We start from the raw sequence: 20567 nt of genomic DNA, 5'->3' as shown, positions 1-20567 counted from the left end.
CACTGTTTTGGATATTATATGAAGTCTAGAATAAGCCACAGTGCTCTAGATCTCCTCCCCACCTGCCACCTCAGCTTTCCACCCACAGCCAGAGACACACTCCTTGAAGATCCCGTAGGGAATGCAGACTATCTCACCCTTGATCTCAGATAAGCAGCCTTCAACCCCCAAGGCCTGGCCAGGCAGACTGACATTTTCACCTACATACAAGGAAACAAGAGATTTTCATCAATTCTCTTTGCAACCAGAATTTTCAGAGTATCCTCTGTATCTCTCACAAGGCAAGAGGCAATGTGAGAGAAACAAGTATCAACAAACTAATCTCTGGTACATGTGTAGTACCCGCAGCCTTCTCAAAGCACTTTCCTGTTTCCTTTCTAATTTAATTCTGAGGATGTCCACCAAGACACGCTGCACAGAAGGATGGTCCCTGTGACTTGGGCCCCCTAAGTGAAGAAACTCTGCAGCTGTAACTCTTAGCTCCTTTCCAACACTAGGGGTGTGGAGGCGACAGAGGGTGTGGGAGCTCATTCCTTTCTGCAGCTGAGATTTAGGGCTGGGCCTGCCCTGCAGCCCCTAGTCCTACCCCCTGCTCTAGGTCAGCACATGCTCTTGTCAATCAACAGAAGAAACCTGCAACTCAGCAGGGCAGGAGAAGAGAGGGGACCAGGAGAGAGGATGGCGCTAACCCCACCCCAGTCCAGGACTTGTAGGGCACAGGAGGGCACACAAAACTGAACAGAGTGAAAAAGACAAATACCACAGGGACAATAGCATACAGGAAAGCACAGGAAAGCAGCTAGATAAAGAAGGGACAGTGGGACAGACTTGGGTGGGACAGGGTGGAGCCAGAGCCAACAAAAATATGAGGCTAAGGAATGCATGGCCAGCCAGCTCCAAGAGGCAACTGGAGAATCTGCATGTGCTTTACATACTGGTCTGAGTCAGTTAATCAACCACTAAAGCAGGCCAAGGTCACAAGAAGGCCCATTTCACCAAATGGCCCTTCAAACATCTCAGAGCTGGGGTGACTAGTCTGCTGCCAAAGATGCCCTACATCATGATACAAGGAACATTTATTTATATTTTTTGAAAACTCTCTCATTTTAATTAATTAATTTAAATTCTCACCCAAGGACACATTTGTTGATTTCTAGAGATGGAGGAGGGTGGCAGGGGTGTAGAGAGAGGGGGGAGAGAGAGAGAGAGACACACACACACACACACACACATCAATTAGCTGCTTCTCATACATGCCCCAACTGGGGATCAAACCCACAACCTAGGCATGTGCCCTGACCAGGAATCAAACCTGTGACCTTTTGGTGTACAGGACAACACTCTGACCAACTGACCTACATCAGCCTAAGTAGGAGTTTATTGTAACCTACTCCCGATGCCACAAAAGCATATAGGTGACTTTTAGGTACTCATAAAATACAGCAAGAAAGCAAGAACTGGAAGCAAAAATAGAAGAAAACTACACAAAAGCCAAGCACACAAAACGGAGTCATTCACAAAAGGCTGATACAAAAGCAAACAGCACTACATACTTAAGTCCCTCACATGTGTGTAACTTGATCACCTGCCAATTCACACTGTCCTTAAAATAAGAACAAGCCAACTGCTTGGGAAAAGTGAAATAATAAGTTCTGGTACTGAGACTCAGGAATTTCTTCTAATGCTCTGGGTTTTTTTGTTTGTTTTGTTTTGTTTTGTTTTGTTTTAGCAAGGGGAAGAGAGGAAGAGAAACATCAATGTGTGGTTGCTTCTCAAGTGCCCCCTACTGGGGACCTGGCCTGCAACCTAGGCATGTGTCCTGACTGGGAATCAAACCAGCAACCCTTTGGTTCGCAGTCTGGTCCTCAGTCCACTGAGCCACACCAGCCAGGGCCTGAGGCTCTTAAAGAGGACACAGTATAATGTAACCACTCTTGAGAACATGGGAGAAGACAGCCCTGGCCAGTGTGGCACAACTGGTTGGGCATCGTCCCGTAAAGCAAAAGGTTGCCGATTCAATTCCTGGTCAAGGCACATGCCTGTGTTTCAGGTTGGGTCCCTAGTCAAGGCACATACAGGAGGCAACCAATCAATGTTTCTCTCTCACATCAATATTTCTCTCTTTCTCCCTCCCTTCCCCTCTCTCTAAAAATTAATAAATTCTTTTAAAAAAAAAACATGGGAGAAGACAGACATTTCCCATGAGTTTTATCCCTAACATAGACCCTTGAAATATGACAGGGAGGCCATCAGGTATCAAGAATGCCCAGCCCCTTCCCAAAGAACGAACAACCAAAGACAGTCAATGGCACATGTTTAGGATGTATCTTATCCTCCACTGCCACGTTACCATCTCATTTTGGTGGCAGGGAGGAAACTACCACAACTGATTTGGTGGATAGTGTCCACTAAAATATATTCACAGTAGCCATAAGTTAGATACAACCTAATATCCATTACTAGGTGAATGGCTAAACAAATTGTGGCATATTCATACAATGGAATACACTCAGCAATAAAAATAAAGAAACTACTGATATACACAAAAAACATAAATGGCCCTGACTCATGTGGCTCAGTGGATTGAGCACCAGCCTGCGAACCAAAGGGTCGCCCGTTCAATTCCCAGCCAGGGCACATTCCTGGGTTGCAGGCCAAGTCCCCTGTTGAGGGTGTGCAAGAGGCAACCTATCAATGTTTCTCTCCCTCTCTTTGTCCCTCCCTTCCCCTCTCTCTAAAAATAAATAAATAAAATCTTACAAAAAAATGAATCTCAGAGACATTATATTAGGCAAAATAAGCCAGACAAAGAGTATATGGAATTGACCCTTAAACAATGTAGGTTTGAACTGCGCAGGTCCAATAACATGAGGACTTTTTTCAATGAATATACTGTCAGCCCTCCATATCCGTGGGATTTGTATCTTTGGATTCAACCAACCGCAGATCAAAAAACAGTATTCAACCCAGTGTTAGAAATCAACAGATACAGCAGGCCATCTGTATGCACCATCCTACACCACTTTATGTAAGTGCCTTGAGTATCCTCAGATTTTGGTATCCACAGAAGGGGGGGATATTCTGAAATCAATTCCCCATGGACACCAAGCAATGACTGTAATTAAGTTTTGGGGGAGTCAGAAGTTGTACACAGATTTTAACTGTGTGGAGGAGGGTCAGGGCCACTAATTTCCCCATGTTGTTCAAGAGTCAACTACATACCATATGATTTGTATAAACATCTAAAATAGAGCCCTGGCTGGTGTGGCTCAGTGGATTGAGCACCAGCCTGCAAACCAAAAGGTCACCAGTTGGATTCCCAGTCAGGGTGCATGCATGGGTTGTCCGCCACGTTCCCTGCAGGGGGCATGTCAGAGGCAACCACACATTGATGCTTCTCACCCTCTCTTTCTGTCTCACTCCCTTCCCCTCTCTCTAAAAATGGTAAGTGAAATCTTTTAAAAAAAGTTTTCAAAGACAAACCTCTTCAGGGGTTAGTGGGGTGCTGGCTACATGGTTGTGTATTATTTGTGAAAATTCACAGAACACAAGCTAACTCCTTCTTCTGAGTGTACTTTATACAATAAGTATTTCTCAAAAATGTTCTCAAAACAGGTCTTGTTAAATGTTGGGTTAATCATCTCTTCCCTAGACCCACTCCCTTTCACAAAAAATAAAGTCCAAGCTTCTTAGTATGACTTGGAAGCCCTCTATGATCCCATTCCTGTTAGGACATGGGTCTCAAGGTTTGGACAGGTCTAAATGTTATTTCTTTTTTCCTTTCTTTTTTTTTTATTTTTAGAGAGGGAAGAAGGGGAAATAGAGAGAGAGAAACATCAATGTGCGGTTTCTGGGGTTATGGCCTGCAACCCAGGCATGTACCCTGGCTGGGAATCGAACCTGCGACACTTTGGTTCACAGCCCGCGCTCAATCCACTGAGCTACGCCAGCCAGGGCTAAATGTTATTTCTGACTAAATGTTAAAAATACAACACAGTATTTTGTGGCTGCAGTTGTAAACTGGATGAGGTGACAAAAAATCATGGAATGAAAGTAGCCAACTATAAAGAAGAAATCAACATGTAACTGACCAAATAGAGTGTACAAGCCATGGCTAAATCTCCCTTGGAAAAGGCAGAGCTTTGACTATGAATCCCCCACCTCCTTTACTTGCCACAAGTAAATAAAACTACTTTACTTTCGTTTTTGTTTTTGTTTTGCCTGGAGCACCCCAAGCAGCCAACCCCTTGAGTGTGGTAACATTCCCACATCTTCCTCAATTCTTCCTCCTCCCAGGCCACCTTCTGCATACTGCAACATACTGTGCACTTTCTAACCACCAGGTCTGGCTCACGTGTGCTCCCAGAGCTAGACTGCACACACGAAGCGTGGCCGTGGACGGGACCAGGCTCCTTGACCCCGCACCCATTTCCAAGACTCGACAAGAAGTATTTCGTGTGTTGTATTTTACATTCCTAATTTGTACTGAAACGACAATATTTCAGATACTGTGGGTTAAAAGTATTCGCGTTATTAAAATTAATGTCACCTTTTATATCGCAGCCTCTACACTGTCGTAGGTCACGTGTGGGACATCCCGGACTTCCGCCCAACAGCGCGAGGTCCACCACGCGGTGCCACACAACGCGTCTTCCACACGCGCCGGCAGCTCCAGAAGGAAGAAGACGAGCGCCTCCGCGCGGAAGACACGCGGAAGCGTCACGTTTGCTGCGTCTGATCGCAGGGCGCGCGTGCGCGCGCGCCGCCTGGAGCAAGATGCGGAGCTGGAGCAAAGCCTGAAGAGGGCGTGCCTAACTGCCTGGGGTGCCAGAGAGCATGCGCGCCCGGGGTGGGGGTGGAGCGAAGTATGTCCGGGAAAAGGCGGGGCCAGGGGCGGTGCCCCCTGACTTCCGCTGCTGTTGGTGAGACCGCCTACAGAATCGGGGTGCGCCACTGCTGGTCTGGGGAGTGGGGAATTTCCTTGGCTCCACTCCAAGCTCCGCCTCTGGCCTATAGGAACTGAGGAGTCCAGCAGCCACCGGAAGAAGGTGGGGCTTCCACCCTGGACTAGCTGTACTGGAACCGCGGCACTCTCCGTTGATCCTCTTGGAAACCGCCTAAGCTCCTGGGGCTCACCTCACGCCTTGCCAAAAGGGGTTGCTGGACTGGACTTTGGAAGGGGTGTCCCCGCCCACATCCCCCCTCCCCTCAGAGTCGTATTCAACACCTAAATTAGCTAGATATACCCAAAAAGAGAAAATTAGTTTCAATGCTAAGAGAAACCAGATTCAAAAAGCCAAATATTAAAAAGAGAAAAAAATAAAATTACTCATAACTACCCTAGCTGGTGTGGCTCAGTGGATTGAGTGCTGGCCTGTGAACCCAACAGTCACCGGTTTGATTCCCAGTTGGGGCACTGGGTTGTGGCAGGCCAGGACTCTGGTTGGAGGCGAGCGAGAGGTAGTCACACATTGATGTTTCTCTCCCTCTTTCTCCCTCCCTTCCCTTCTCTCTAAATATAAAAATCCTTTTAAAAAATTACTCATAATTTCATCACTCAGAAATAAATGTCTTATTTTTTTAAAGCCAAATATTGTGATTCCACCTACATTTTGGAAAGGGCAAACCTGTAGAAATAGATCAATGGTTACCAGGAGCTGGGTGGCCCACAAAGGGACATGGTGGGGACACTGGGGATGAGGGAATTTGGGGATTGTGGTGGTGGTTGTACAACTGTATGTATTTGTCAAAACTCACAACTCACACAACCAAAAACTAAAAGATATGAATTTACCTAATGTAAATTAGTTTTAATTTTTACAAATACTAAAAAAACAGAAAGCAGATTGGTGGTTGCCAGGGCTGAGAGGAAAGAAATGGGGAGAGTGGTTAATGAATTAAGTGGCTTAGTTTGGAGTGATGAAAATGTTTTACAACTGGATAGAGATGATAGTTGCACAACCCTGTGAATGGACAAAATGCCACTGAATCATTCCCTTTAAAATGGTTGACTTTTTGGGAACTTCACTTTTAAAATATACATAAAATTTTTTTAAATGCAGGCTCCTGTCTGTCTTTCTACTCACCAAGTTCATATCTGAAGGCATTCTTTGTAGGCTGAGAAGTGAACTGGTAATTCCACTCCAGCCTCAGTCCCCATGCATCTGCTTAAAAGGACCCCTCCCTCCCCCATAAGATGCGTTGCCCTTGTGCAATTATTGTCTCCAATTTGTTTAATTCCCAACTTTTTTTTAATCCTCACTCAAGGATATCTTTATTGATTTTGGAGTGGAAGTGGAGAAACATCAGTGTGAGAAACATAATCAGATGCCTCCCATATGCACCCTCACCAGGGATGGAACCTGCAACCTAGGTATGTGCCCTGACCTGGAAATGAGCCTGTAACATTTTGGCATATGGGACAATGCTCTAACCAACTGAGCTAACCCAACCAAGGCTGTTCTCAAGTTTCAAAAAAGGAAACTGAGGCTCAAATGTAAGTGGTTTTCCCAACTGACCACTGCAGAACAACTCCATGACCTGTGTTCTTTCTTTATAAATTTTTTTAAAATTTGATTTTGGAGAAACATTAATTTTTTGTTCTACTTGCATATACAGTCATTGGTTGCTTCTTGTATGTGTCCTGACCTAAGATCAAACCCACACCCTTGGCCTATCAGGATGACAGTCTAACCAACAGAGCTACCCAGCCAGGACCAACGTCTGAGTTAAATACCACACCATGAGGGAGTGCTCCCTTCTCTTCTACAGATGAGGAGACTGAGATTCAGGGAGGTCACAAAAGTTAAAAAAGTGGCAAAGCCTAGAGATCACCCAGGAGCCCTGAACATCCTGTGTCCTTTCTTTAAGAGATAGAAACCTATGACCTGGTTGTTCATTCTCGCCTTGCCTCCCAACCAAGGACTTGGGAGCCACTCTTCCTACCCACCTCTCAACACCATCTCCCACCTTTGTAGAATACCCAGAGTAATCCCAGGGTATCTGAAGACCTCGAATTCTCATTGCAATACCACGCAAATTGAGGAAGTCATCATGAGCTGACCCACATCCAGTCCCCTCTGGTGGGCCCAAAGAACACCCCACACTCTCTGTAGTGCAGGAAGCCCTCCCCAGCAACGCAGGACAGCATGCACCCAGGAGACACAACCTAAAAAACAAAGTACAAACTTTATTTTGTTTCTTTATAAAGGCATGGTGGCCTCTTGATTCCCCGCCCCCCCACTTTCTTTAACAAAATATAATAGCTCTCCTTGAACACAAAGACCTCAAAATTGTTAAAAAACAAAAAACAAAAAATTCCAAAAACAAACAAACAAAAACCAAAAACCAAAAAAAAAAAAAAAAAAAAAAAAAAAAAAAAAAAACAAACAAAACAAAAAGAGAAAGACAGACATTTTTGAGGGTCGGAGATAGGAAACCTGGAGGGAGAGGTGGGGGTCAGCTGGTGGTGGAGAGTGGCAAACCCTAGTGCTGAGGTGGAGCAGGGAAGGGAAGGCAGGGCAAAAGGGCAGCAGCAAACCCCAGTGAAGAAGCAACTTCCACCCTGGAACCCCAGAGTCCTGACCCAGCCAGCCCCCCAACCCATGTAAGTGCTTAGAGAAAGAGGAAAACCAAAAAGTGGAGGGAAGGGCGAATTAAAAACTGACAGTCCTAGGGCAAGCTCTAGGGAGGGCAGAAATCCACTGGGGTTTTATTCAACTTTCCCTGTTCTTAAAAACACGTTTAAATGAAAAAAAAATGTTTTGGCAGAGAGAGGCCAGGCACCTCAAGTGTCAGCTCCCCCAGCCTCCCTGTGAGGCCCAGCCCCAGGTGTCCAGGTGCTCCCACACACTCACTTCCACCGCCCCAGCCCCCAGGACCTCAGGTTGGGTGGCCTTTGCTCAAAGGTCGATTTACAGTATTGAAAAAGAGGTCATAAAAGAGACCCAAATGACGTTGTAATTTTGTAAAAATTCCTCACTCGCTGGCCCGCATGTACTCCCTGTTGCTGCCCCGGCCCCCTCAAGCCCCCAGAAGGGAGAGGAGGGCTGGGGGGGTGGTCAGGGAAGCCCCCCAGTCCCAGCCAGCTCCTCTCGGCTCTGGTCCATGGCGTCGCTGTCCGAGGCCTCTGAATCAGAGGCAGTGTCAGAGGCCTGGGCCTCAGGGCAGCTTCGGACTGGCTTCACAATTACGGCTCGCCGCTGCTCCTCTTCCTGCTCCTGCCTTTCTTGGGTGCCCTCGATGTGCTGGATTGCCTGGGAGGACAGACTGTGGTGAGGATGGCTGCAGGCATGCAGACAGCCACCATCCACACACACACACACACACATACACACACTCACACACATACACACTCACACACTCACTCACTCTCTCTCTCTCTCTCTCCAGAAAGTTTCAGAAGTAGGCCCAGCAGCAGGGGGCCTGTAAAGTCGAAGGTAGCAAAATCCTTTCCTTAGCTAAAAACCCCCTTGGAGACAACAGGGCAGGACTGCTTGGAAGTCACCAGCATTTAGTTTATTTATATACTTTAAAGTTGGTCTGTTTACTAATAAAAGATTTTTGTAATTAATTTTATTATTCATTTGCTGGAATGATGTGCAACTAAAGGTCCAGGGGTTGATGGACCTTTTTTGGTTTGTTTCTTATCTTTCTTTGTGATGTCCTCAGCTCCCCAGGGGTCTCTGCCCCAGGATGAGTACAGCAGTGGGTGGTGGGTACAGCAGTGACTTCAGGCCTGACCTACAGAGCTATCATCTACTTTCTTCTTCCTCTGTAGGAGGCTTAACTGTCACCCTCCCAGTCACTGCCACCTCCATCCCCATCCCTGGTCCTAGGAGATGAAGGTGAGAGGAAATTCTGGGACAAACCAAGAGCTGGATATAGGAACTTGGAAGCTGGGAGCTCCGGAAGCAAAGGACCCTCTTAACCAACCCCACATAGAGAGAAGGAACAAGGTTCCTCACAGACCATCCCGTCCCCCGTCTCTACCCCTCATCGTCCCCACAGAGCTGCCCCCAAAACCCCTGCAAACAGAGAGAAAGACTCGGGATGGAAACAGAGACATACACACCCAGCTCCCCCCACACTCAAGCCGTATCTCACTTCCCTTCAATCCCTGCTTTCTAATCTCCCCCAAAGGGTCTGCTCCCAGAGGACAACCCCCACAGATGGCCCATTCCCTGAGCACAGGTACCTGCACAATGGTGTCCAGATTTTGCCGGGATGTGGACACTGAGTTGATGACCGAGGAGGGGCCCATGGTGACGACGTTGATGTGGTGGGGAGTGGGTGGCGGCGCAGGCACGATCACCGTGGGATGGTGGGTGGGGGCCGGAGGGGGCAGGAGCTGTGAGACAGAGGTCCTCAGTCTTTCTCCAAAGGTTCAGAGAGCTTCCCCTTCCCTTCTGGCAGTCACAGGGGGTATAGGATGTCCTCCAAAACCATCTCCCTCTGCCCACTGCCTCGAGACAGCCTCTGCCAAACACTCACAGAAGGCCAGGCAGTTTGGGGCCTCTTATGCCCTTATCTTAAGCAACAAAGGAAAGACAGCCTAGAGAAGGGCTTCCAGACATCCAAGAACCCATAGCCCCCTCACTGTTCAGTGCCAAGCAAGCACCCTGACATCTAGTGCAGTGGTGGTCAGGAGTTTAGCTTCTGGATTTAGACAGCCAGGGTTCAAATCCCTGCCCCAATCACTGAGGATCTTGGGCGTTGTAATTTAGCCTTTCTGGGCTTCACTTTCCTGATCAGTAAAATAGCCTTGAAGGGTTGCTACAAGGATTCATGTAGTAACATGTGTAAGATACCTGGAAACCAGGAATGTCTTCATTATTACTCTTTAGGCCCTGGGTCTGCCCTGCAGGCCCTGAGGCACCAATGCTAAGCCTGAGAGCTCCAGCCTTCGCCCACACAGCCCCTCCCAGGAGCCTCCCACTCACCTGGGTCCGAAGGTGCTGCTGTTCCCGCTCCAGCTTCTCCTGGTGCAGCAGTCGCACCTGCTCCTGCTGCTGCTGCAGCTGCACCTGCTGTGCGATCACCTTGAGCTTTTCCGGGTACATGTGAGCCTCCAGCGAGCGAACCTGGGGACGGAGAGGCAGGCTCACAGGCAGCTCACTGGCTACTCCTTCAGTGTGGGGCCCTCAGGGCTGCTGAGGTCAGCCTCCCCATGTTCTACCCTTTGAAAAGCAGGCCATTCTCTCCTGCTGCAAACCTGAGCAGGAGTCTGCCACCCTCAGGGAAAGACCTGGGGTAGGGACCAAAGTCCTACCATAGCCTGCCAAGCCCTCTCTGACTCATCTCCTCTCCTACCATGGCCTTCCTCATGCCATGCTCCCTCAGTCCTTCCATCCCTCTCTCCAGCCCCAGGGCCTCCGCCCATGCGGTTTCCTCTTTCTTAGAGTACCCTCCTCTCTCTGCCTGGTTAACTCTGAGAATTGACCCCCTGGCCTACTTCCCAACGTCAGCTCAAGTCACTCTGACAGAGAAGCCATGGAGCAGCCCTTCCAGAACCAGCCCAAATCCCCCTCCCAATGCCCATGCTTCCTGCAGGACCCTTATCACAGCTGCATTTCTACAGTGTAAAATCCTCTGACTAAACCTTCTACCCAACACAGATGGTGACCCAAGGGCAGAAGATACCTGTTTGATTTGCTTCCCACCGGACCCCCCCATTCCTAGACCTGGCAGAAAGCAGATGCTTCTGTAAGTAACTGCTCAAGGGAAGCAGGGACAGGAGAAAAGGAAGAGAGAGGGACTGGAATTCCCCCACCACAACCACCTGTTTGCCTGTCTCACCTGCTCCTCCAGCATCATGCGCACTGAGCGCTCCTTGTCCAGCTGCTGCCGTAGCTCAATCATCTCCCGCCGCAGGTCTTCTGCCTTCTCATCCTCCCAGATGTCTGGGGAGCCGATGCCCTCATCTTTGTCCTCTGCCCGTCGCCGCTTGGGGGACGAGCCACTCAGCTCCTGGGGACCCCAAGGGGTTGGTGAGTGTGCCTTGACACCCTCGTACCACCACCACCAATGGGGAGGTTGGAGGGCTCCATCGCAGCCCCCAAAGCTGTCAACCCAGGCGCTCTGGCACTGGGAGCCCCATTCTGCAAAGCCAACAATGACCAAGGGCCAAAAGCGGAGGCAGAATGGACCTGCTTGCCAAAAACCATCTAGTTCTTTCCAGAGTCGCTCAACTGCACTTTATGGATGGGTTAACTGAGGCTTGGGCAGGAAGACAAGTACCTGAAGTAGGTGTGTCAGTGGGGAAGGTGAGACCTGCGGCCTCATGACAGTCCCAGGCAGTGTTTGAACCCAGACATGCCCATGCCAGGAGGAGCAAGCCAGGAGAAGGACAGGTATTGAGGTGACGGGAGGCCTCTGCAGGTGCTACCTGGATGAAGCGCTTGAGCTGTGTGTTCTGCTGCAGGAGCCTGGTCTTCTCCTGCTCCAAGGAGAAGATGTACTCTGCCGTCTGCTGGAGAATGGCTGCCTGAGGGCGAGAGGGACAAGTCAGGGGCCCCAGCTGGCAGCATTTACTGAAGCTCACTTCTTTCTCCCTGCTTGAGCCCACCACCTACTCCAGGAAGCCCTCCCAGACTTCACCCACCTTGCTGAGCTTCTCTCCATCTGTGTGGGGGATGAGGGTCTTGAGGGATTGGAAGCCTGCATTGATGCTCTGCATGCGCCTCCGCTCGTTGCTGTTGGCGATCTCCCTCCGAATCCGCCGCTCCTGGTCCCGCTGAGTCTCAGGGGTCAGTGGAATGTTGGCAAGACTGCCAGGGAGGGCAGGGACACACTCAGGCTAGGTGTCCTCCGTGCCCTGTCCCCAATGGGCCCCTATCTTTACCGTTCATCTCCAGAGGGACCCAGGTTTAACCTTCTCCCCCTGCAAAAGATGCCAGACCTGTCTGATGCCTATACCCCAGCAGATCAGGGGGATGATAGAGCAGGATGCTTTGTGATGCCTGGGTATCAAAGTCACCATGCACACCCCAGGTCCCAGCCCCAGTGTCTGGCCAGCCGGTCTGAGTGGGGCCCAAAACCTGCATGGTCTAGCAAGAATCTCTGTGACTCTGATGCAGGGGGGCCCAGGTGACAATAGGAGATACTTGCTCCTGGGGCTCCTCTGAGCTCCTTGCTATGCACCTGAAGGACTACCTTCTTCAGAGTCACAGTCTAGAGCCCTAAAAAAAAATCCCTACTCCCTTTGCATCCCCACAGCCATGTCTCCAGCCATAGTGCCCCCAGCGCAGCCCCAGCCACCCTGTGCTAAGACTTCAAAGACAAAACAGATACCACTTGCTCCAGGGAGGGGATGTCAAGACAACCACCCCTAGGGACAGTTCTCTCCCATGCCCACCTACTCCAAGAGGCAGACCACCCTGTGCCAGAGAAACAAGGCTTCCAGCATGCAGCAGGCAATGTTATTGCATATTATGACTGCATCTTGCAGGAGCAGCAGCCTCAGGGGTGAGAGAGAAGGCAGCCAGTAGAAGGGGGTAGCTGCGGGCTGAGAAGCACTGGCGGGAGGCAGAGATGGCGACAGGGCCTGTGGGCCCAAAGCCACTGCTCCCAACGGGTGGGCCTCTTTGTGGCCTCAAAAAGGCATATCCCCCTTCCCAGCCCTCTCCTGCAACACCCCCCCGCCCCTGACCTGATGGCTTCCAGATGCCGGGCTCCCATAAGAGGCCACTAGCCCCACCCAAAGCCACAGCCCTGGCTTCTTCCTGAGCCCCCTCACCCATCCTGGGGTGACTGGTTCAGGCCTGGCTCACACCCTTGTGTCTGGGGTAATGGAGAAAGGACTCTGGGCAGTGCTGTTTCCACAGATGGGGGAGCCTGAGCTTAAAAAAGGGCCTTGTCCCACTCCCCTGCTATGCCAAGCCCCCATGCCCACGGTATCTGCATGAGAGAAAGGAATCTGCATGAAAACCAGTAAGGGAACACATCTGCAACAGCAAGGGACAGCCGAGGCCTTTCCTGACCCCCAGCCCATGGTATCTGTCCCACCTCGGCTCCCTACAGGACACTGCACTTGTCCTTGCCCCTTCCTGCACCTCAGCCTCCTCTCCCAGCCAAGGGTAGTCAGTTGGGGACAGGCCAGGAGTGGAATCTACATCAGCTGTTGCTGGGGATCCAGAGACAAGACTGCTCCTCTACCGGTCCCTGCCAGGCCTCCCCAGGCCCCCTCTACAGGTCCCTCGCAGTGCCTCGTAATATCAGAACTATAAAGGAGCTCATGAGCCCCACTTTACAGCTGGGGCTTAGGGCTCATAGAAAGGAAGGGCACAGTTTTAAGGTCAGACAGCCAGGTGTTTGGCTCCACCACTTCTCCCAGTTCCCCTGACCCTACAGTGGAAGTGACTGGGTGGCTGAAGAGGACGCAGATCAGAGATCTGATATGAAGAGGTGTGCCAGCCCTTCAGGAAAGGGGGGATTAGAATGGAGTCCAGCCTCCTGGGCCCAGCAGTCCCTCCAGAAGCTCTATGGTGGGTGGATTAAAGTCAGTAGTCTTTGGGACAAGACAAGATGGGGAGAGATGTCCACAGGAAGCCAAGCTATCAGTGACCGTCTGGCAGCATCACCCTCCTCATCAAGAGAGATATAGGGAGAGAACCCCACTCACCTAGTACCTGGATGCCTCCTGGTGATGCCCAAAGGCCAGAGCAGACCAGAGTAGTAAGGAGTAAAAAGGAGCCCATGCCCACCCTTGGGCCACCCTGAGTGCTAGCCCTTACAAAGGGCCAACCCAGAGGGCCTAGCAACAGAGTAATACGTTTTTTTGGTTTCTGGGGTTTTTTTTTTTTTTGAAGTCTTTTTAAAGTTCTTACTATAATGTGCTAAGGACCTGCTTTGCTGGAATTTTCTCATTGTATTATCACAATCTTCCTCTGAGTTATATGGCCTTATGATTCCTATGTATGATGAGGACACGGAGGCTTAGAAAGAATAGCTCAGCAAGTGGTAGTGCTGGGACTTGAACCTGGATCCCAGGACCCTTCTCTTACCCCTGAGAGGTCCCGCCACAGAGCAGAGTGAGCTCTGCACTGTTCCAAAGCAGCACATCCCAACAGACAGGTGATGGTTACCCCTGTAGAATGGACAAGCATGGCTATGCCCAGCCATCACATTAATTCCTATTACCATCACAGAACTCTTTTACATGCTTCCCTGTTTGACTCATGAAAATCCAGCAAGGTGGCTGCATCATTATACTGCAATAAGGAACCCAAGGTCCTGTAAAGGAAAGTGACAGGCCCAAGGTCAGGAAGCCAGATCAGGGAGCAGCAGGCACCTGCAGGTGCCACAGCTCACACTCTCCTTCCCACCAGCTGATGGCACCCTCTACTGAGGGCCCACACACAGCCCAATGTTTATCAGAGCCCTATATGTGGCTGCAAGAGGCAGCACACCAAATCCCTGACCCTTGCCCCTCAAGCCCGTTCATCTGCCCATGAAATCTCAGCTGCAGGGAGCACATCCTCTGCCTCTCCCTCATTCCCAGGATGCCCACAAAATGAGATCAAAGACTGCAGGCCTGAAAGCCTCCGACGAAGTTTCCAGAGGGTAGGGGTGGGGGCTGGTATGCTGGGACCTATGTTGTCTCCTGCTCATCTGAAGCTGTGAAATGTTCCATTCTGTCTTCTTCAACACCAAATTCACAAGCCCAGCCTCCTGGCTCAGGAACCAGCTGCAGTTAACCTGGTGCATACTTAAATCCCAGAAAAGGCTTCTCTCCAAAGCTACGGTTCCTTATGGGGACCTAAGCTGCCACCAAGACTTTCTACTCCCACCAAGACTTTCTACTCTCACCAAACCCTGGAAGTACCAGCTGACAGTTTCTTTAATAGATGCAACTAAGCAGGAGTTTGGACTGCTGGATTCGTGGCTAACCAGGGGTTCTGACTGGTGGAATGCTGCCTAACCAGGGAGGGGTTCTAACTGGTGAAGTACTCACCAGGAGTACTGGACTCCTATGAAGGATAGCTAATTGGAATTTCCAGCTAATACTGCAAATACCTTAAAGTATTCTTGCATTTTTTTCTGAGTTTTGCAGAAGTAAACATGATTTACAGTCATTGTAAAAGTCCTACGCCCGCCACCCTCTCACCTTCCACATCAACTTCAGATCCCTCAGGTGAGCAACAAAGGTGGCCCAGGTCCACTGACACCAAGTATCTCTTGCTTCTCACCCTCCTGACTGTCCTCCAACAGTCTCGTGGGGCTGGCCAGGGACTGCTACCCGAGCACCTCCAGACAGCCCCCTGGGAACAATACCAGCGTCCCAACCAGAGGCTCAGGGCTGGGAGCATGCTCTTCAGGTCTAGATCCTGACCTGTGGCTGTCCCTTGTGCCCGACCTAAGGGCAGTGGGTATCCCCCAACCTCCTTAGACACCCCTGCCGAGTTCTAGCATCAAATTAGCCACTGACAACTCTCATCTCACACTGTCCCAAAGTCACTCACACACCTGCCACTCAACAGCCACACAGCTAGAGAACCACACAGGATTCCTCCTATATTCCGAAGTACAAGAGGGAGGAAGATGACCCTCACCAAGGATGCCCAAGGTGCTCATCCTTCTCTCTGCAGCAGGTACTAAGGCAGTCCGGGGCCCTGGCCCATACCCGCTGCTTCTATCCATAGACCCCCACTCCAAATAGCCCGCCACCTCTGCCCTCAGTACCTGAACATACCACATCAGAAACACCTTCTCCCCACAGCTTCTCCAGTGCCTCAGAGGGAGCCCTACACTCAGTGGGTATTAAGTGCCAACTCCAGCCCTGCCACTTACTAGCTGTGGAACCCCAGGCTTAGCCATTTCATCTCTCAAAGCCTCAGTCTCCCCATCTGTAAAATGGGAGAATACAGTCTTACTTCACAGGGTCATGGTGAAGTTTAAAGGAGGAGGAGGAGAGCCGCAGATGGCGTAGTTCAGTTGGTTAGAGTGCTGTTCTCATAACCAAAGGGTTGTGGGTTCAATTTCCACTCAGGGCACATACCTAGGTTGCAGATCCGATCCCCGGCTTGGGGTGTGTACAGGAGGCAACCAATCAATGTTTCTCTCACATCAATGTTTCTCTCTCTCTCCCTTCCTCTCTCTCTAAAAACAATGAAAAATGTCCTCAGGTGAGGATAAAATATAAAACAAAACAGAAGGAGGAGAAAAGAGAGAGAGATTGAGGATAACAGGACACTTTATTCTTCCAGAGTTAGTACCCAGGACTGCAAGATAACCCATGGATCTCCCTTAAAAGGCCAACAAGACCCTTTAGCACCACGAGACTACAGACTCTTAGGGCAGGGGCCTGTTCTGATTCACTGTGATATCCTCACACCTGGCACAGAGCAGGTGCCTGGAAATACTGGATCAGGGACCCAACACACACTCAAAAGCCCCTAATTGTTTTCAAACTCCTGAGAGCAGCTGGTCTCTTTCTCCACTGAGGGCAGTCCCTAAACTCCTGGTTCTAAGAGTTTGAGAGCCATTTAACAGCTACCAGGTATTTTCATCCGTGTAGCCACCCTTCACAGGTGCTCCATTTTACAGAGGCTAAGAGCAGTTAGGTGACAGGTCCAAAACCACAGGCTTGTGAGGATCCTGCTGTGCAGTGTGGCGAGGGTCAGGGGGCACCTTCTGAAGAGGTGGGGAACCCTACTAGTCTGAGAGATGGAACAAAGTCCACCAGCCCGAAAAGTGAGTCCATCTGGCCAGAAGGTCCTGTCCAACCCACAACCTCAATCTTCTACAGGTCTCCGACCTCACCCCACAACCTCTTCTAAAAATGAACAAACCCAGAGGCCCCAACTGCACACCCAGTGGACAAACTGACATTTGTCTCCCAGCAGAGCTGGCTGAGTATACCTCCATGCCCAGCCCTGTAGGGGGATCCTGCCACTTTGAGCACTTGGCCCCTGGGGGACAAGCGGACTCCTCTAAAGGGGGGCTAGGAACAGGGACAGTGTGAAACCAGGATTCATCGCACCAGGCCTGCCCAGGGTTAGTGCCTGCAATGTCCTAAGGTGTGGAGCAGCTCAACCCCTCCTCCCCACCCGACCGTCCAGCCCTCCTCTAAGCAACAAGCAGCATTTCTCCTTTCCTTTCTCTGGGGCTAAGAGTAGGGCCCTGGAATCATCATTAAAGTCCCAGCCCCACCACTTGCTGTAACTGTTCCCTTTCCAAGCCTGTGTCCTCATCCCACATAGGAACCATAAAGCCCCTTAACTCAGGAAGACTGACAATTCACTGAGAAAAATCTAGCAAAACAAGTCCCTAGAACATATTAAGATCTCCAGAATTTTTGTTTTCCTTTAACATTTTACAGCAAGGTCTCCCAGGTGTCCCTTCAGAAGGGCCCGCACTCAGGGAGGCCCTGCTAATTTAAAAACCCACCAACTGGCCCATCCTCCCTGTACTTGAGAGTAGTTGAGATAGGAGCTAAGTGTGGTGGGGGTTGGGCAATACATGTGCAGCGATTTTCCCCCAACCTGGCTTTTGCAGCCCCTGGTGTCCACCAGACTGGGCCACACCACCTGGGGGCTCCACCTCCCTCAATATTCGAGCCTTGCCTTCCCCAGTGCGAGAGCACGTGGCCTCAACCCTGGGGAGCCATTTCACTCCTAGAGCAGTGCCTCAGGAAAGGCACCGCAGGTCCCAAACTTGGGCAGCGGTATAACTGCCCCGCAACACGCCCCAACGAAACACTGCCATCTCGCCGCCGGTGTTCAGTATGTACACGGCCAAGCCCTTCAGTGACTGGAGTTACAGGCACCGGCATTTTAACAAGTGTCCAGGGTGATTCTGGTGGGAGTACAAAGCGAAATCATCGCCCTTTGGTAAAGGTGGATATTGAGCAACCCGGGTCAAACTTGTGAAGTGGCTCCTGGGGGGAGCTGCAGACCTCGGACCACCCATCCACCCACTCAGCTGGGAGACCTGACGCTTTCGGTTTATGACTGGGGGTGGGCCGTGGCATGGGAAAGTTTGCGGCAGAGGCTCAAGTACCGCGCCTGGTGAGACTTGGGATGGCTTCTGATGCCCACTGCCCTCAAAGCTCCCCCACTTGGCCTCACTCGCCTATCCAGCCCGCGGGGGCCAAGCTTTGTGCGGGGAAAGCGTGGCCCGGGCTCGCCTACAGCTCCCACAATGCCGCACCGGAGGGACGCGGAAAACTACAGCTCCCGCGAGGCGGCGCGCAGAGGTCCGCCTACTCCAAGAGGGCTGCAGAGTCACGTCCAGGCCTCGCTAGTAAACAGCGCCCGGGCGCGGGCAGTAAGGGAGCAAGCTAGCGGTCGCAACTTGCCCGTCCGCGGCGCTCCCGGCCAGCCGCGCTGGCCCCTAGGGTACCGCCCACTCCCACACCCCCACGCGAGCACGCCCCCAACCCCGCTGCAGCCCCGCGTCGTGCAAACACGCACAACACCCGGCTCCCCGCCCCCCCCCACGCCTGGAGCTGCGGCGTGGCTGCATTGTAGCCGCCCGCCCGCGGCCCCCCGCGCGCCCCGGGGCCCCGTACCCCTTGCGGGGATCGCCCATAGACAGCGAGGAAGGAGGGAGAGGAAGGAAGCCAACGCGGGAGGGGGAAGAAGGACGCGCGGGGAAAGCCACCAGCGCCAAGCATGGCCGGGACTGCTGCAGAACCACGTGGGTCTGTTTGCAATTACAAACGTCGCGACTTGCCCGCCTGCAGCGGACAAAAGTGACCAGGGCCGCTCAGGGCCCCCACGTTCCGAGGGAAGAGAGTCCCCGGACGGCGCAAGACCAGAGTGCAGGGCTGCAGCCGCCCCGGCAGCTAAGAAAGGCGAACGGGGTCGGCGGCGCGGGCCATGCGTGCGCACACGCGCGCCCGCCCGGGCTCCCTAGCCCGGGGCTGCAATTGTAGGAAGGGAATGGGGGGAGAAGGAGTACACACCTACAAAGCCCTCCTATCACTTCTTTCTCTGTTTTCCTGAAATGTTGCAAAGAGGGCACCTTCTGAGTGGGCACCATGAAATACTCCATAGCGATCGGCCCCCCTTCTCTGCACGAGCCGGGTCCCGCGGTCCGCCGGAGAATGCAAGATGGAAATCCGAATAAAAGGGCAGCGCCGGACGGAGGTGCAGAATCGGCCAGTCCCAGATGCTGGCGGCGGCGGCGGCGGCGGCGGCAGCGGCGGCGAGGGGAGGGAGGGGCGGGAGGGAGGTCTCTCCGGCCTGCCTCCCCGGGCGTGTGTGTGTGTGTGTGTGTGTGTGTGTGTGTGTTTGCAGCTGATCAGATGTCTGTTTCAAGGCGGGAAACAGCTGGTGAAAACTCAGCACTCCCCCGGCCTCCTTCCGCGGAGTAAGGAATTGCATGTAAACAAAGGACTATTTGCAGCGCCCCCGGGGCGGCGCGAGGCCGGGGCGAGAGGGGCTCGGGACCCTGGGGGCGGGGGTACAGCTGGGGTCTGCACGCCTCCCCTGGGCGCTGGAAGCCAGGGGCAGCGGGCTGACTTGGAGGGCGCTGTGTGAATGGAGCGAACTGCGGCCGAGCTACATGCGCCACTATGGGTGATGAGGTCCATCAGCTGACAGGTTGGCAAGCACTGAAAAAAAAAAAAACAGGCACCGCGAGGGAGCCCAGCCAGTGCGGCCGGGGTCTGGTGGGGACTACCCAGTGCAGGGTCTGTGCGCTTTGCTGTCCCCGAGGACCAGGGACGCGCAGCTGGGCCGGGCGAAGGCGGCCTGGCGGCGTGGGGTGCTGCTTGGGGTTTTTCCTTTTTCACGACTGTAACTGCACAGAGTGGAGCCGCTCTGGCGCGCTCCCTCCGAGCTCGGGGCCCCCTAGAAACTTGCGTCACAGCCACCGCTTCCCATATGCAACTTGGGGCCGACTTCGGAGGCCGACCAGCCTTCCGCCTCCCACCCTTCTTCCCTGCCCCACCGCCCGGCCCCGGCTCTAAAGCCTGGGAATCCCAGAGCCCGGGAGAGGAATGCAAAGGGGGCGCGCCGATCGCCTCGGATACTTGGGCAGCCCTAGGAAGCTGGGGCCCCGGCTGGGAGGGAAAGGTGGAGCAAGGCCAGGACAGCAGCGGCCCGGGGGCAGACTGCCGGCCGGAGGCAGGCTGCCAGCCCGGCTGGGAGGTCTGGTGGCTGCTGCCGGGTCCCGTCCTAACCTTCGACACACACTTTCCCTCTCCGCGGGAATTCAGGACGGCAGGATTCTTGGCCTGGGCTGACGGAAGGCTGCAGCTTCTCATTCATGGCGAAGCCAACGCAAAACCTGCTCCTCCGCCAGAGTGCGCTTTCTAAGAGGGGTGTTGGCCTGGGACAGGGGAGAGAAGGACACTGGCTAACAACGAACTTCCACCACCCTCACCAGGTCCCTACCTTCCTTTCCTAGGCTTTCCTCTGGGTGCTGGAGGGTTGACCCCCGACTCAGGAAGTCCATGCCTGCCTTGGAATGTCGCACCTGCTGCCTACCACCTTTCCCAGTCCGGTCTGCCTTTTAAGGTTCTGCTCAAATCGTACCTCCTAATTGAAATACTCCTACTGATAACAAGGATTACTGTTATTATTAGGAAATATTATTGTTATTAGATAGTGCGAACACCT

General features: G+C 52.3%; 2 protein-coding genes across 5 annotated transcripts in view; both read right to left on the bottom strand.

The window, feature by feature from the left end:
* SRL (sarcalumenin) overlaps window positions 1-4729 on the bottom strand; it is a 51501-nt gene extending 46772 nt beyond the window's left edge. Inside the window, exon 1 of the mRNA XM_036021013.1 lies at window positions 4550-4729. The gene's annotated coding sequence lies outside the window, so the exon portion shown is untranslated. The remainder of the gene's footprint in view (window positions 1-4549) is intronic.
* A 2440-nt stretch (window positions 4730-7169) lies between these two features.
* TFAP4 (transcription factor AP-4) overlaps window positions 7170-20567 on the bottom strand; it is a 34102-nt gene continuing 20704 nt past the window's right edge. For 3 of the 4 annotated variants that reach the window (XM_036021010.1, XM_036021012.1, XM_036021011.1), the window contains 6 exons: window positions 11603-11768; window positions 11387-11485; window positions 10798-10968; window positions 9942-10082; window positions 9197-9349; window positions 7170-8255 (listed from right to left, as the gene is read on the bottom strand). In XM_036021010.1, coding sequence (XP_035876903.1) covers window positions 8061-8255; window positions 9197-9349; window positions 9942-10082; window positions 10798-10968; window positions 11387-11485; window positions 11603-11677 — 834 coding nt within the window. In that variant the 5' untranslated portion in view covers window positions 11678-11768 and the 3' untranslated portion in view covers window positions 7170-8060. Of the gene's footprint in view, window positions 8256-9196; window positions 9350-9941; window positions 10083-10797; window positions 10969-11386; window positions 11486-11602; window positions 11769-18907; window positions 19142-20567 lie in introns of those variants that run through there. The other variant, XM_028516502.2, reaches the window with a different exon arrangement.

The sequence above is a fragment of the Phyllostomus discolor genome, chromosome 3 (assembly GCF_004126475.2).
Source record: "Phyllostomus discolor isolate MPI-MPIP mPhyDis1 chromosome 3, mPhyDis1.pri.v3, whole genome shotgun sequence".
Taxonomy (NCBI): Eukaryota; Metazoa; Chordata; class Mammalia; order Chiroptera; family Phyllostomidae; genus Phyllostomus; species Phyllostomus discolor.
The sequence above is the reverse complement of the archived record's forward strand: the minus strand, read 5'-3'. Positions and strand labels throughout refer to the sequence as shown.